Genomic DNA, 18,109 nt, shown 5'->3' with positions numbered 1-18,109 from the left:
TTTATGAGCCAGTGCTCTGATTGGTTGGTAGTATTGCTTTAATATAATCAATGATTGTTGACAAAGGAGAAAAACTTAGTGGATTCAGAGTTATAGTTGATACTGAGTATTATTATTTGACGTCACTCGTATGGGTAATTGTGAGTGGCTTGTTCGAATGGTGCCGTTTAATAAAACACAATATGAAGTTCTTTGAGTCCAACACAGTTGTGCCTTAGGACAAGGACCCAAGGGAAGCTAGCTATCTGTTTATTTTACACTGATTGACAGGCTTCTGCAGTGAAAACTGGTGTTCCAAATGCATTTTGGTCGCTTCTGAAAAAAACATTCAGACTGTACAACGAGCTTGTCAAGGCAGGAGGATTGCTCCATCAGATTTCTTTCGACGTCTCAGAGCTTTTGACTGTGAAAATAATTAGGTAAGTGTAGCTTCTTTTGCACACCCTGCTGTGGAAGCAGAGCTGAAAGCAAACCGAGAGAAAAGCAGGCATTTCAAATGACGCAGTAAAATAAAGCAAATAAACAAAAAGAACATCAAATGCAAACACACACACACATAATATAGTACAAGTTTTATGACATTGTGAAATATTTGACATTAATGAGTGACAGTAACTTCTTATAGAACAGCAGCAGTTTTTATCTACTAGATTACATAAATTATCTGTGCATGATTTAATAGACCCCTGGTCCCTGAAAGTGAGGAGTACACACTTTCTTCAAGTGTCTGTGCTCATGTTTTTATTCGTTTCCTGACCTTGGAACCTTTAACAAATAGTGTTGTCATAAATCTCTTCCAATGTAGTGTAACAATCAGGAATATTCATCAGGATACACTTGGATTATTCTGCATAAACTGTTGTAACTCTAAAACTCCATCAGCTAAAGTGAAGTGCGAACTGCAGAGCAAAACCTCACCAGCTTGTCTCATCTCTCTCTCATGCCATTGTTGTGCCTTTTCCTGTGATGCCCAAAACTAGATCAGTGAAGCTCCTCAATCTGCCTGTCAGTCTGCGTCCTCACAAAGTGAAAGGCCTGCTGGGACAGAATATGTCCACTGCCAGCCCCTTCATCTACTCACCAATCATCATGCACAACAGAGGAGAGGAGCGGTGTAAGAAGATAGGTAAGCCCAAAGGCATTTGTGTTGTGTTATGCTCATCATGACCTACTGTACATCTTCACACACATATACACACACCACCATTTGTTCACTAAGAGTGTGTCCTGACAACCATATTCCAGCGCATGAATGTGAAATGAATGAGGTGTCAGTGCTAACTTTCAGCTTGAACGTCTCCTTCAGGTGAAAAATGTAGTCATAGTTGCCCTTTTTGTCTGAATTCCTCTGACTGTAGTTGATCAAAGGCTAACTTTTTGTATATTATATTTGTACTTAACTTTATTCATATTACAAAGGAAATCAGAACAGACCAAATCTTAACTTTTCAATAGTTTCCTTAAACGCCCGTCCCCCACTTCCCTCCACCTGTTCATGTCCTTCATCATTATTGATCCTTGTTGAAGTGAATTCAATATAAAGAGTATCCAATAGACGATGTGTTAGTGGTAAATCTCGGGGTTTCCAGTGCTGAAATGTAATCTTCTTGGCAGAAGTCAAACATGCGAGCCAGCTTTAGAACCTGTAGAGTCATTACTGACTCCACTCAGGTGCGATATTATTAAACATGGATGTTGAACATGGCTGTTTTACATGTAAGAGTAATTGTTATCTCAGCCAGAATATAAAGAAAAAGGCAATTCTGGTCTTATAAACAATATTTGACATTTGTTTATTTGAGAGAAGGGCTCTCTGCCTTTCTGCTGGCTAACAGAAATACTGTTTTCATTCACTAATGATTTCCAGTTCTTTCCACGTCTATCCAAATGACCTGAAAATCTGCAAATCTTGGATGTTTCTATGTCAGTCCTGTATAAGTGCATTACATGGATACACAGTTTAGTATTGATCAATCACATTAAATACATTATCAATCAAAATGTACAAAATGGTCTATATCAGAGATGGAGGCAGTGCCTGTCATCAGTCTATAGGGATCTACTTGAGGACTTCATTATGCTCAGATATGTGCCACAGCTGTAAACTTTTACAGCTACAGAGTAAACCATCACTTCCCATTCATTCATTTTAGTGACAGGGAACCAAAATCTTTAGTATGCTGTGCTAGGCTCTAGCAGTTAAGGTGTGTGGACACTGAGAATATATGTGTGCGCGTTTTCTTGCACTTTGAGTCACATGCTATGAATCAGGTTCATGTTCAGCCATAAAATAAGAGGTCCTCTAATGGGAGATTGTTTTCCCTATAATTGCTCTGAGACTCAGTTTTACGAACTGTGTAGTATACGGCTATCCATTCACTTTGATGTGGGTGATGGGCTGTCTATTACATTGGTAAAAGGCAATACAAGGGACCTGGATTTTACTTCATGTAGTTCTCATAGGGGAAGCAGGGACATAGTGCAGTCTGAAAGTGTTTAGACATTGACACATTTTATGTTGTTTTGGTTTTGTACTCCGCACTTTGGATTTGGAGTAAAACAATAACTACGAGTGCTGATTCCAGCTTTGAGTACATCCATAGTAGTTGAAAGAGCGTTGCCCTTTTTATACATGGCCCACAAATTTTAGAATAATATGGCAGGACAGTGATGCTAAACATACAGTTTGTAGGGGCAAACAGTTGCATGATCTTGATTGGCCAAGTAACCTAATTTTCACTCATGATCTGTTTCAGCCCAGTCTTTGGCCTGACTGGGCACATGCATGTTTCCAGTCATACATTCATCATAGTTTCTCCTTCAGGAAGACACCGTGGGCCAGCAGATGCATGAAGTCAGCCTACAGGTGGCAACAAAAAATAACAATGATGATGATGATAATACATTTTATTTATTGAGTGCTTTTCAGGGTACCCAAGGACACTTGACACAAGTTTCAATGATCATATAAAACAACACATTAAAATATATATTACATGTAGCATTAATTACACAATGGTATGGGGTTAAGAGCAGTTCTGAAAAGCTGAGTGTGGATTAGTGTTTTTAATATGGACAGATCGGTGCAGTCTCATATGTGTTTGGGGAGACAGTTACATAGGTTGGGGGCAGCTATGGCGAAGGCTTTGTTGCCCCAGGTGTGGTGCTTGGTCCTGAGTGGTGGAGACAGGAGTTTAGCATCAGAGGAGTGGAGGCTGCAGGAAGGAGTGTGGTGGTGGAGCAGGTCGGTGAGGTAGGAGGAGGCCTGGTTATGAAGAGCTTTGTGAGTGAGGAGAAGGACTTTGAATTGGATCCGTTGTGGGACAGGGAGCCAGTGGAGGACGGGGGTGATGTAGTCGTGGGAGTGGGCGAGTAGGCAAGCAGCAGAGTTCTGGATGTACTGGAGTTTATTTAGGACTTGGGATGATGTGCCACAAAGAATACTGTTGCAGTAGTCAGTTCTGTGATGAAGGCATGGATCAAGTTCGGGCAGCAGAGAAGGAGGGTGAAGGGCGAAGACAAGTTATGTTTTTTAGGTGGGAAAAGGCCGTTCTGCTGATTTGATTGACACAGTGTTTGAAGGAGAGGTTGCTGATGAAAATAACTCCAAGGTTGCAGATGTATGGGGAGGGAGACAGAGTGGAGTTATTGATGGTGAGGCAGAAGTTGTGAGTGGTTCTGGTGAGGGATTTTGGGACTGATGATGATCATGTCTGATTCATCACAGTTTAGTTTGAGGAAGCTGGCTTGCATCCGTGATTTGATTTCAGTGAGGCAGTTGGTCAGAGTGGAGTGAGGTGCAGCGGTGATGGATTTAGTGCAATGATTCTCCCGTGACCCGAATGTGGCCTGCGATGGGGTGCCTGGTGGCCTGCTGATGATTTTCTAATTTAAAATGACAATAAAGAGGGTTTTTTTTCCTTTGTTTTTTTTTTTTTTTTCAGGGCTATACAGATTAAATTAGGCTGTTAGCAATGTGGTGGCCTTTTAGGCTGTGCAAACTGCAGTAGCTAGAAACAGTGAGCTATGCAGGGAAAGACAAGTGTTACACAAATGAGTATTATTCTAATCACAAAATGTGTTTTGCACTAAAAGAGTTCAAATATGCTATTCATACTGTCTGTGGTAAGAGCAGTTTATGTTTATGGTTTATGACTCATTCCAACATTTGAGTGATTACTTGATGGAAGAGGATGGAGATGTGCTTAATGTTGTATATCTAACTCTTACAAATGTAACTAAAGCACTTACAACTACAATGCAGCTGCAGCTATTAAAGGTGGTAAAATATATGATTTATCTGTCATATAGGCCGACCAATTTTATCCTAATTTAGCAGAAATATGTATTTATTCATGTTTGTGTTGCAGTTGGCCCCTGGCCTCCTGTCAGTTTGCAAAAGTGACCCCCGGGGAAAGCAAGTGTAGTATCCCTGATTTAGTTTAAATGTAGAGCTGCACGTCATTGACGTCCCCTGTGGTAGATTAGACTTGATACATGAGCGGTGTTTAACTCCTGATTGTTGAGGCTGATAAATGATGATCACTATGATAACTCTCCAGTGTTGTAAAATTCTCTCTCACAATATTACAAACTGTGCATCTAATATTATATTTAATTTTCAAAGCCAGTTCCCCAGTGAGATTTGGTCCATGTACAATGTAAAATACATGGTCAGCATCTTAAATCTCCAGGTCCCTGGTGGACCTGATGCCTGCTTCGTCATAGCAACTCATGCCTGTTAAATGGTAAAGCATTTTTAGTTTTAGCTCTATTTTTTGTATGGAGTGTTTAAATTCTTCCATTTACAGTATTAACTAAATGTCCTCCAAAGTGTGTCTCCATCTGAGGTGCTAATGACTCGTACTATCAAACGAGCTCAAAAGTTTCAGTTATGTTTGAATGCACTCCCTCCTGCTCTGGGGGTCGCATCATTACACGTGGATGACTTTTGCTCCATTGCCCAGGCGTAGTGTGCATGTTGTTATTCACTATGAAAGATTCATGTTGCTGACAGAACGTTTTCTGCAGGATGCAGTGACACAAGTAAAAGTTCTTCAGTTGTGTCGCAGGTCCATAAAAGATGATTTTCGCAGCACACGAGCAACAGTTTGACAAGATAACTTGCCCTTTAAGAAACCAACACAGCCAATGTTTAACTAAGCATGCAGCTATGCACTGACTCAAAACATTTCACATTGCTTTGTACGATGAGGTTTCAAAGAGCTGAAGCCTTTGGAGAACTGTGCAGAATCTCAATGGCCACTTGAGGAGTTAGGACTGAGGCAACACAAGTAAAATGGCAGCAATCCACTTTGTTTTTCTACTTTCTATTTTCTGAGGTGTATTTCACGCTTAATTGGCTGGCTATGAGAGCGTGCCTGTGAGCCAGACCTAAGGTTGTGTGGGACTTTACAGGCATTCATATCATCGATATATTTCTTTTGACTGACTTAATTTCCCAGGGTGCATGGCTGGAGTTTGCCTTCTATAAATCCCTTTTCCTGCTAAGGTCTGAGCAAGGATTTCCAGGCCCTCTTTTGCAAGTTTATTTAGAGCAATGGACTCTCCAAATGGACTAGAATATGTTATATTGCAAATGGAGATGGGTATGGCTACAGTGGGACTGGAGCTTCTCAATCTAACAAACCCTTTCACCATCTCATTCAGGATTGATGGATATTGCAGTGCAGAGCTGTAATCTCCTCTTTTCTCTTTTTTTTTCTAAAAGTAAGACTAAGCTCTTTCGGAAATCCAAGTAATTCTCTCAGGAAATCAGTGACTGCAGGTTTCCTCTGAATATTTCCTAAATATTTGGACCTTAGAAAATCTGAGCACAGCATCCATGATGCAGTGCTAACCTGTATTTTACAGTTCACAGTTCTCTGGAGTCCATTTAATTAGGTCCTAACATAATTTGATCCCATTATCCCTGCTGTTAGCTCGTGACGACTGCTCAATGAATTTCATTCTGTGAGCTAACAATGGCCCATGGAAAAGGTCCTATCACGCTTTTAACAACAGTATCAATTCCAATTAATGTGATTTTATTTTTCAGTATATTTCCACAATATTAAATCTATATGCACTGCATGGCCCAAAGTATACGTACACCCGCATATTATACCCACGTGTGGTTACCAAACGTCTTATTCCAAAACCATTTGCATTGATAAACTAATGTGATGGCCTCCATTCTTCTGAGAAGGCTTTCCACAAGATTTTGAAACCTGGCTGCAGGGATGGCTCTCACTCTGCTGCAGCAGCATTACCTCTGCATTAAAAATACACATCCTGATTCATTTGAATGAGGCTCATGAATCTACATTCCAACTGGATTTGTGGATCATATTTCATTGTCTTCCTTGTCCCAGAATCAACACGTCACCGCCAACGCAGCCCTAGCATTTTAGCCTTTTTTTTTTTATTACTTGTATATTTATTCAGCTTCTGCTCTCCTGTATGAGTTTATGTGTACCACAAAAGAAAACTAACAAGAGAAACCATTCTGTATTGAGCTAATTTCTTCAGTTGGTTTATTATTATTATTATTATATAATATCTATCATAATCAATAATCAATCTTTTTCTTATACTCACCAAATAGAGCATATACATGTAGACAATGTGGACATGCTGACAAGTACAAAGGCAAGAACAGATGATATTGATTTTTGAACCATTTATGAACAAAAGTAACAGAGGACAACATGCGAAGGAAAAAATAAATAAACAACAAACAAACATTTCAAGTGGGTTTTGCAGGATGGGTAAGTTTAGTGTTATTAATTCTTTCTCATAAATACACCCAAACACACTCCCACATTCACATACATATGGATTACATTTCTTTTTTCTTCTTTTTCCCCTTCCCCAGTTACATCCTTACATTTACATTTCTATGGGTTGCGAATGTAGGTGGACTTTTTTTCTTAAACTTTGGTCAGAGGCAGGTTAGCTGTTCCAGCCTGCTTCCAGTTATTATGCTAAGATAAGCTAACCGGCTCCTGGCTGCAGCTTTGCACCGAACGCAGATTCTCAGCAAGAAGGCAAATGAGTGTATTCCTCAAAATGTCAAACTAGTCGTTAAAGTAGCCGAATGCGGTTTTGCTGAAGCGTAACACAAACTGGATGTGATACAGGCATTCTGTGATTATCTGGTTTGGCTCTGAATGAATTAAAAATGAATCAGAAAAACCTTTTATTTTCTTAGACTTTGTTTATATTTACATCATCTATCACTGACTGTTGCTGTTGAGCTTTAATAGCAGTCTAGCCTGTAACGGTCTATTTCCCTCAGCTCATTAATTACAAATGGCTTTTAATACCACTGATATCTTTTTCTAATTCATGTCTGTTTTTCTTTTCCCAGACTTCCAGTGGGTTCAAGGGGATGTTTGTGAAGTGCAGCTCATGGTCTACAACCCCATGCCTTACGAACTTCGAGTGGAGAATATGGTCAGTTAAATATATTACAACTAATTGTCTAATGTGCTGTAATAACATGCCTTGATGGAGAATCAGTGGTCTGAATATTTAATAAAAACAAGTTTTATATCTAATCACAGCTTTGTTAAAACAGGAGGTTGCTGTCATGTTTTCCTTGTAGTACTAATACAAACAGTCCCTCTGCACCCACCTATGAATTGCAACAGGGCAAGTGAAAATGCTTTGTAATCATCCTTGATAGCCTAATTAAGGAAAGGTATTAGCCTTAAAAGCATTTTTGACAGGTTAATACTGTAATGATTGTATGAGATGGTGAGAACAAACTCTCTCCTGACAGTAAGAAAACATCAGGAGGGAGAGGCACACCCCCTGTCGTGCCATTAATTTTATGGTTTCACACACCACCCTGTCAGACCAGATAGGCTCTATATTGAGGTTAGTGTAAGAACATTCACGCTCCTTTTCTGTGCAAAATAAAGTCTGAAAAAAGCCATCAGACATCAGGGAGTCCAATTTAACTGTATTGTTTGATGGTTGCTTGGTAAATGCGTCTTTTTAAGTTCAGGACTTTTCCTTATTAAAGGACGTCCAATGGAAGTGCAGATCTAAACTTTTGCAACATCCATTTCTAATTTCTCTACTTTGTCACTCCCTTGCTGCTCCTTTTCAAACACACACACACCAGTTGAGCCACTTTATCAGGTTCACAGGCGCAAGCGATATATACCAAATACCTTGCCGATCTTACTGCTCACTGCTGTGTCTGTTTATGAATGCAGTGATGTGGGACAACCTTGAAATGCAAAGCAATCATCAGGCTCAATAAAAGGCCAGCAGGGAGAGGCCTACTTTCAGCAGCGAGATAGCGGTGGCATACACAGCATTGCACGCAATGTACTACCTGTCAAAAGTGATGTTGCCTTTAATTATTTGGAAAGTCAGGAACAAATTGCCGTGAAAGTTTCATGGCGGAGTGTGAATGGAGACAGTGGCCTCTTAATTGTAGCAGCTGTCTTGGAGCTGATGCCAAATAGACTTGGACAGGTCTTGCTGGTTGATTTAGCCGCCCTGCATCGTCTGATAACAGCACATGCTGTTACAGCCACAGGAAATTCAGGCGACCTCCAGCTTGGAACATCTGGAAAGTGTTTAAACTGAAGGAGTAATCACCAGCCAGTTGTCTCTGAGTGTGAACTTGCATGTTTCAAAGCTCCAGTCGGGCAAATTTGTGCTATAAATATCATCTCACAAAGTGATATAGAAGCGTTTCATCTCTTTAGATATACAGACTGTCGCCACTGAAAATACTGTAATGATTCAGAACTTAAACAGAAATATACAAACCTGTTCCAAAAAAAAGTAATAGATGCTCAGTTAATCATTTAAGTTTTTTATCAAGCAAAGATTTGTTGATTAATATACTTTTGAATATTTTTCATGCCTAACTGGAACATGAAGAACGTTCTCGGCGTATGACCTGATGAGCGATTGGACGTGTCACCTGAAGTTCAGAGAGTTACAGTACTTCTCACAACACTGTACGTCAGCTGCCTGTTTGCAAAGTTGCTGTGAGGTGAAACAGTGAAACAGGCAAGGTCAGATAGCGATGTGGATGTCATTAGCTTGTCCCCACCTACAGGTGAATTGATCAGGTCACAGATGGAAGCTGAAGCCCTTCACAGCTCCACAGCAGCTGCGAACCTCAGGTGGTGTTGTAGAGTCACGCAGGTGGAGACAGACAGGGTGACGCAAGCTGCTGAGAGCTGCTCCGCACTCCAGACAAAGTGACTGCCGTTAGACCCCAGCAACCGTCTATCCACTATACATAAACCAGCTCTCTGAAACACACTGGCAAACAAACACGGACACAAGGTCACTTCTCCATCCTCCGCCGCCAAGGTGACCTTGTAGTTTGGCAGACAGGCGCTCCTTCTCAGTCACCACACGACTTCAGCACTAATACCCAGCTTTGCTTTGTGCTTTATTGATTTTCTATTAAAGTAGTGCTTTTTACCACAACCCCCACCCCCACCCTTTCATTTTCAGAGGGGTCACCGTCAGATGGTTCTGTCATTCTCCCCACCAACAAGTTTGGGATAGTTATTTACTTTTTCTCAGAAGGACACAAAGCACTTTTAGTTTTGTCTCTTAGGTCAGGTTAGCTGGGTAATTTGCAGTGAAGATGGATTCACCATTTACTTCAATAATGAAACAAGAAAATCATATCTGTCATCATATCGTGTGATTGAGAAAAGGGCTAAAATCAGTAGTTTTACTGAAAGTTTTGAGCCAAATTAACACAGTTTTCAGTCTCTTCGTCTTATCTGGCTTTCTCTGTGTGCCTTTTTTTTGTTGCTATCAGATGTGCAGCTACGTGCCAGATCACAGAAATGATCGCAATCCTAAATGATAATCACGGCATTATCATAGCATTAGTCAAAGAAAAACAAAAGCTTCACAGCATACCGCCAGCGTTGTTCAGCGCGGTCGATGCACAGCAGCTCAAACACTGCAGTTCACTTAGCACATGCTCTAATCATGACTGTTATTCAAGACTGAATGCAGATGAACTGTTTTCAGCCGGTTAGCACCCATACTTCTGCAATCCAGTAAAGGTGTATAATGTCCTGAAGTGAAAGCAAGGAGAGTTTAAATCACAGGCGTGGTACCTCAGAGCTCAGCGCTTCAGCAGCCTTCCTCCAGTGAGGTAGTGTCTGCTGTTAGGGATTGATGCAGTCCTTACGTCACCTCAGTCTGCCTCGTGCACAGGCAGTGTGTACGGAGTATGTAAATACAGTCATTCTGAGCGGGCACGAGTACACATTGGAAGGAAACTTTAAAGCCACATACAGACATTTTCTGACTACAAATGAGGCTCAGGTGATTTGGCATGTTTTGCATCACTGCAGTTTGACAACTAGACACTGTGTGTTTCAATTGTATTCACTGATAAAACATTTTTATCATAGGAATTCTGCAGTTGGCATCACAGCCAGCTGCCAGACTGACAGACAGAAACCACACTATTCTCTGACTGTAGAGATAGTTTCACATGAGATAATCCTGTCAAAAGATCTGAGACACACTTGCAAAAATGCACAAACAGAAGAAGTACCAAGAGTAACATTTCACACTCCTTTCAACAAATATCTCAAAAATGTGTAGATCTCAGCAATTAAAATTGACATGTAAGGGGGAGAAAACTAAAGAGAGCCCATTGTTGTTGTGGTTAAGCTTGGAGCCCAAAGTTGGAGTGATTGTTATAAATGATGACTTTCAGCAAAGATGGCAGCTTGGCTCCAGCGATGGCAACGTTGGCTGGTCTGACGGTTGGTCGATTGATGGGTCGGCCCACCCGGACTGAAATGTGTCAACACCTGGATGGATTGCAGTGATTTTTGCAATAAATTCTAATGAACTTTCATCTCGCACCATTATCACATCAAAATTAGAATTAATCCTGTGCTTTAGCATTCCTATCAGCCTCAACTTTTTTTTTTTTTATGATTAGTGATAAGTACAGAAGCGTACCACTCAGGAACTTCACTCAGCTAAAGTTGTGATAGTAACTTCATGATGAACATAATATCTTTACTGAGACAGCAAAGGCGTCACATGCATGTCTTACACTGCTGTATCTCTCTGTGTAGCGCTTTAGAGTTCAGGTGAGACAAGTGGTTGAAGGGTGAAGCCAGACCCATTTAATTACTGTTTCTTGAGAAAACCATGAATTTGCAAATGCTGTTCATTGACCCAGAGTATTGCTTCTGCCCTTTAAGATGGCGCTCAGCAATAGATAAGAGATGGCAGCATCACTACAGGATGTTAAATATGACTGTCTCGATTGCTCTTTCAGGACTTCTTAGTTGTTTTGAAGTCAGATCTGAGGTCCTTCTTATCAGCAAATCCAGTTTATTACAACTTGGACTTTATTTTCAGTTGACTTTCCTTCCTGTTGGTAATAATAGTGCTGAATTTACCAATTTAATTGCTGATATCTGGGAATGCAGTAATATCGCTAAAAACAAATCTGTAATTACTTTGGTGAGTACAATGTTATCATAATGGATATTAATGATGGGCAAAACTTTGATAACAAGACCCAAGTTGTAAGAAAGCTGAATTGTCCTTTCAACAGTTATTTTATGTAACTGGTATTTCTGAGTTTCACTACAAAACCTTCATTAAAGGCCTCGAAAGCCTTTGGAAAGCCAGCCCAAATTTCCCAATGCATAAAACACCTCGGCATGGAATATTCTGGTCTCGGCACCACCTTGTGAGAATTTGGAGTGATGAATTTGAAACATGTCTGATCCCTCCTCCCTCTGTGTTGTGAGCTGTAGGACTTATTTTCAATCACTTCTCAGGCACACATGGCTCAAGTGGCCATTTCCCATGGAGAGCAATTTTCTCCAATGGAAATGGCCATCTCACGCTGACAGAGATTTAATCTTCAGGACATCATGAGTAGATTAAGATGATGAATCACATGAAACAGTTTGAGAGATACTTCACACTGAACTGTTGTGGGAGACTCAGACAGCACATCACTCTGGGGGCCTTGTTAGCATAAGGTGAACAAAGAGTCGAATGAGGGCTGAGACATTTGATTATTTGTGGAGGTTTTGTCGGTTTGGTTGGTTTTGAAACAAGCGTGCTACCACTTTTACACTTTCATTCTCGCTAAACCAGACTTACAGTTGGAAAAGTAACTTCTCATAATGTTTTTAAAGAACCATTTTACAGCTAACACCATACCTGTGCTCACAAGAAAGGACACGATTTGTGTTCTCATCTTTCCATCCGAGCTGATTCAAGCTATAATTTGCTAAGAACATTCAATTGATTTAATTTAGATTTTACTTGTGTATTCTTTCTGCTGCAATGAAAGTTCTACATATATATCATATAAGATCACACCAGCTCCCATCTTATTTTGTTTCCAGGGTTTGCTGACCTCTGGAGTGGAGTTTGAGTCGCTGCCCGCTGCGCTGTCCTTGCCTGCAGAGTCTGGCCTGTACCCCGTCACTCTGGTTGGTGTCCCACGTACAGCTGGCAACATCACTGTCAATGGTGAGTCCATCTGAAAACCTATTCCTTTACTCTCATGTTGCTCATATTATGAGCTGGTCAAATGAGATGTGATTTCTGTTGCACAAATTTTAACCTTGATGTTAACTTCAGGCACACATCGACCACTGCAGCCACACATTTCCTATATTCTGCATGTGTACGCAGGTTACCACACGTCAGTGTTTGGTGTGACCAGTGATTGCCTGTTGGAGGGCCTGCCTGGTGTGAAGACTAGTGGCTGCTTAGTCGAGGTCATTCCCTCCCTTCCTCGCCTCCAGCTCAGCACATCTCTACCACGGTCAGAAACTCTCACCAGTCATTTTCATGGTTTTAGTTATTCTCTAAAACTGTGGGTATGACTTTTATTAACACCAACAACAGATAACAAACAGGCAGGGCTACAGATGTGTGTTCATGCAGAGTTAAGTAATGCAAGTAATGTGAGTTATGAGTTATGTTTGCAGAACGTATTTGGCAAAGGTGTTTCCATCTCCTGGTTAGCACATTAACACTTCTTTGAAGAAGGCAAAAAACAGTGAGTGTAAAAACTTTTTAGCAAAATTGAAGAAGTGTTTTCAAATTTTGCTGTTTGCATCATCAGTGACGTGACACTGCTTTAGTTCGAGGTATTTACATCACATGTGATGAAGTAATTTAATGGGACAAAAAATTGAATTACATGAATGAAGGTAGACGTAAGATTTTTGTTGCAAAGCCTTTGCAGTCACTTGCTTGCGTTAGGGCCTTTTGGTTTCATTCTAATTTCGAGTAAGTGAACACATGCTCAGTTGAGGTCATGTCACTGCCTCCAGACAAGACAAGAACCTTGCACTGTTTGGCCATAAAAATATAAAAGGGCAACGAGTCCTACACTGTCCCCACTTTAACCCCATAGTCATGATTTCATTTCCCATCCGCTGTGACTGGACTACAGATCCAAAAGGATGAAAAATGTGTCACAGTGCTGCTCACAGACTGCAGACTGTATATGCAAATGTTCAGCAGAGTGTCACTGGCCTGTCGTGTGAATGATGCTTAAATATCGGGTTTCTTCTTAGTTTTTGGTCACCTTGTGAGATAGTCATTCATTGTATCTTCCTGATTAAAAAGAGAAGGCTTTGGATTTGGCTAAAAAGCACAACTGATACACGCTGTAGTTATTCTATAGTCACCCTGTTGTTATCTTGTAGTCGGTATATGTATGGAAACTCTAGTTCAGTACACCTTTTCATACCAACTGGCAGTGTCGGTCTTGCTAAAAACTCAGGTGAGGTCCAGGTTTTATTGACCCAACACTTTAATTCAGAAACTCTTTTGACAGTAATCCCAACACTAAGGTTAACTGTGGCCATAAAAACAGACTTCTAAAGATTATGAGTACTTTTTGAAAGTCGGATCAAGTTGAGATTAAATCCACAGGTGTTTTATAAATCGATGCATTGCCAGTGGCACAAAGTAGTAGTATTTTCAGCATGAATGTGATGGTCTTGTAGACAGAAGCACTTAAAATACACAACAAACCAAAAATACACAGTAAAAGGCTTGGCTGGCTTTTGACATTTGTAGCAGAGTGTTTTTTTCTCATGTCAGAATTAGCTGCAGTCTGTGAGAGTGGCAGGTGCATTTGTTTTGATGTATATCCTGTTAGGTGTAATGACATTTTGGATGCAGTAAAAGTAGAAAACATAAGAGGAGAAATCATGGGTTAAATTACTACTGGAGAATAACAGGTAAAGCACCCTGTTGCAGTGTTGTAAATCACTTTGACAGCGGAGCTGCTGCAAAATCCACTATTTAGGTCATGCCTGTAAGTACAGCACTTCAGCAGCTTTTGATGTGGAAAATCTTTTTATTCTCTAGTGTTGGAAGAGTACTGTAGCAGATACATGAAGCAAATAGAATACAAATCTAATATGTGGTCTCTTCGGTGCTTCCCTTGAGTCCACAGGTAGATGTTCAGCTTTGACTTCAGTCACCAAGGTGCCTCATTGACTTCTCAGATATCTTCTTGCCTCCAGCAAAAAGCTGCAGCTCTTATAGTTTTTTCCCTTTTCACATGACTAACATCACTGTTAAACATCAGCTTTGGTTGCAAGAAAAAAGGCTCAGAGCATAAATCTGCCCTTTGCCTTCAGCCATGTTTTATAAAACAGCTTCACTGTCAGAGCCAAAAGGACGGAAGTATCTACCCGAACAGTGCAAACAGTGCTTGTTGGTGGCATAGGTGAAAAAACATTTACGTTTTTCAGTTCTTGATTTCAAAAGGTATACATCATTGCTCCGTTATAACTTTGAAAATGCATCTGAAATGTCAGGAAGAGTTATTTTTGTGTTGACCTGCTGTCAAGCACAGAAAAAAGTATAGGCAGTTGGTGCTGACTGGCATTGTAATTCTGGCCTCAGGCAGAGTGTTTGCTGCGTATTGAAGTCATGACACTGAGCATGTGCATGTATAATGAGACATGATGAAGTTGTAGCAAACACCCACATTGATCTTTCACAGTCTTTTGCTCCTCTATTTACATCACTTGCAAACAGATGCCAGCCAGTCTTTATAACTTGAAGCAGCAGCTGCAGGTGTTTTGCTTTTGACAGCTGATGACAATGCTTTGCTGTGATGTCACTGACTGAGATGTGGCCAGAAATACAAGAAGGCACACGGTTTGAACTCACAAAGAAAAACGGACGAGCAGATTTACTCTTTTGTGCTGGGGGGGTCTGTATGCTCTATACTGTATAATTCTGTACTGTCTTGATAACCAAATGCCATTATGAGTACCCAGCGTAGAGTGAGTCTTTGGTCAATACTGTGCGATCCGCTCACCATTCTTAAGAACATATGACATTAAATTTTAAAAAAGGCTTGTGGCCACTGTCAAGCAGCGCTTAAGTCTCAGCAGGATTCCCCACTGTGGAAAAAAAGCCATCAACAAATGATGTTCCTGCTAATGAGATTCTAAAAGGCCTTTATCATCTTTATCAAAACGTGAAGGAGATCATTCTTATACTTGATCTGTTTTCACACATTTCTGGTTGAACACCTGAAGAATTGTTCTTCGAATTATGATCGAAGTAAAACCACATAAGACATGCCGTCAACATCATACGCCTGCCATCTTTTGACTTATTTTCTTATAAATCGCTTGACCCCTTAAGGGAATGAAAGCAAGAAAATACACACATATTACATGTTGTACATACAGCACATATTACTCTCTCTCATCACTGAAGCTCTCCTTCTCCACCAATCTAAACAGGTCAGCCCACACGCCTCAGCCCATGTCCAAAGAGGAACTGTCCAGCACAGTGTCCGTCCAGCTGTTCAATGGAGAGACTCAGGCGCTGACCATCACCTTGGAGAACATTGGGTCTGAGGAGATCGAGACTCTGGAGCTCACCTCTAAGATTGTCAGCACCAAAGGTTAGTACCCCTACCACATTTTACCTTAGATGTCAGCGACTAAATAAACAGGAAGATGCAGCAAGAAGAAGAGAATGACAAGAAGTGGATTAATAGCATAAAGGTGTGAAATAAATGAATAGTTCAACGTGCTAAAACAGCCGATGACGCATTGAGATTATTGATGTGTGTACATGTAGAGTTTGTTATCATGCTGTTTTAGCCAGGACATCGTTTGATGTACTTCGTCACCCACTGAGTTTCTGCTGCAGCCTCTTGCGGTCCCTGTGTCCGCAGTGCCACAGAGGTCACTACCCGTTGTCTTTGGTTCTACATCTTTCATGCCCCCGTGGCTTTTCACTCTGTGTTCCATCTCTTTGTTCGCCACCTGCTCAGGTCCTCAGATCTCTGCAGTCCCCCCCTCACTCTGACTGGCTGTCTCTGCGTCTCCCTTTCGCTTTTTTGTCTTTGTCTCGCCGCTGTGTGAAAAAAGCAGCTACATTATTAAAACAGGCAGCAACATTTCCAAACATGCCACTCTGTTATGCTTTAACTCTTGGCATGCCTCCCCAGTGCTACCAGAGGTCAGCAGTCCAGCCAGGTGATAAACACTAATTCAAGTACAAAATAAGATTTAAGATTCCACTCTATTCAGTACGTATGAAACCTCTCTGTTACAGAATTCCAGTAGATACCATGACATGTGGCGTTATTTAGTGTTTAGGTTGTATACTACCTCATGATTTATTTTATCAGTTGTGACTTTTGGTCCACAAACAATTCTAAATACTCACATGCAGTTATTTTCAAACGTATTAAATTTTTTATCAGTATTGACTGATTGTCAGTGCTCTCTGGTGGACAAACTATGTAATGGTGACACTAAATTACCCCTAACATAGCTTTGGTATTTTTGTTCTGCACTTCCTTTTCACTTGTTGCAGTGATTCCCAGCCAGGGGTAGCTGTATCTGCGCTCATATCAGGGGATACATAGAATGACTGCTCAGCTAGTTTGAAAAATAGAAATTATTGTTTGATGGAAAAAAATCTATCCACTTTTATATAACTAGTGTTAGATAACACTACAAACTTTTCAAATCAATTAAAACAAATACATTTGAAACATGATGGGTGGTGCCAGTCATGGGGCTCATCTGATAATGCTGTGGGTATACGACAGACAAACCTGTTCTGAACCACAGTCAGCTGATAATATTACTCATGCTGATGTATTGGTTGGGCCTCTGCTTTATCCCTTTGCTTCCTTGACTTGTGTAAACCTGTAGATGAATGAGAAGTTTTTTTCACTGTACCCACTTTATCACAAACCCTTGTCACAAAGCTTTTTTGACCTGCTATTCTCAAAACATACCTGATTGAACCATACTGAGAAAATGACACTATATCCTCTGGTTCAACCTTGGGGATGCAGTAGATTTAGGATAAAGCCAGAAAAATCCTTTTCCTGTGCTCTCAGCAGCTGTGATCACACAGTGATGAGCAACAGAGGAGGTGCTGGGCCAGTATATATGGAATTGATCTGACATTTCCAGAATGGCACAATGGTTCTGTGTTTAATTGAAGACGGGCTACGCTAACATAGCTTTCATCCAAGGGTCAATGCTGTTAGATCTTGTCTTACGAAGAAGCTGTTTTGCATGACTCAGTTCTACATATTTCTCACTGTTTATGCATTTCCTTCACAAGCATTGTGAAGGAATGAGAATTGGGGAAGGAGAAGCCCAATCGACAATCACTCTAAGGTGTATAAGAATTAGCCTGTTAATGTTAACAAGTCCAGGACTGTAATAAGTAGTCTTTGATGTGCAGACACTCGTCCAGTGACTGCCTACCTCTCAGAGCCTTCCCCCTTCTCACATACCCTACTCCCTGCTGGCTGGACACCAAAGCACGATGTAGTCTCTCAAGTTAACAGGAGTTCTCTTTGAAATGGAACTGTTGTTGTGGTTGTTGGAAATGATTTAGGCTGCAAATATAGTTTTGCCTCCAAGGGACTGTTATTTTCAGAGTTGGATGAACAAGCAAAAAGAACTGACTTCTCTAGTCCTGAATTAGAAAAACACCATCTGTAGTTTCACTAAAAGACTTTTGACAAGCACCTTAAATTTAACTAATGAGCTCTCTGTAATGATAAATTCTGCCTTTTTTTAAGTAGAAAAGCCTA

General features: G+C 40.6%; 1 protein-coding gene across 4 annotated transcripts in view; it reads left to right on the top strand.

Moving 5' to 3' along the window:
* Positions 1–18,109, top strand: part of trappc9 (trafficking protein particle complex subunit 9) — a 192,751-nt gene that overhangs the window by 32,146 nt on the left and 142,496 nt on the right. For all 4 annotated transcript variants that reach the window (XM_041955416.1, XM_041955413.1, XM_041955415.1 and 1 more), the window contains 5 exons: positions 981–1,126; positions 7,373–7,458; positions 12,396–12,522; positions 12,688–12,820; positions 15,780–15,943. In XM_041955416.1, coding sequence (XP_041811350.1) covers positions 981–1,126; positions 7,373–7,458; positions 12,396–12,522; positions 12,688–12,820; positions 15,780–15,943 — 656 coding nt within the window. The remainder of the gene's footprint in view (positions 1–980; positions 1,127–7,372; positions 7,459–12,395; positions 12,523–12,687; positions 12,821–15,779; positions 15,944–18,109) is intronic.

The sequence above is a fragment of the Chelmon rostratus genome, chromosome 16, assembly GCF_017976325.1.
Source record: "Chelmon rostratus isolate fCheRos1 chromosome 16, fCheRos1.pri, whole genome shotgun sequence".
NCBI lineage: Eukaryota > Metazoa > Chordata > Actinopteri > Chaetodontiformes > Chaetodontidae > Chelmon > Chelmon rostratus.
The sequence above is the reverse complement of the archived record's forward strand: the minus strand, read 5'-3'. Positions and strand labels throughout refer to the sequence as shown.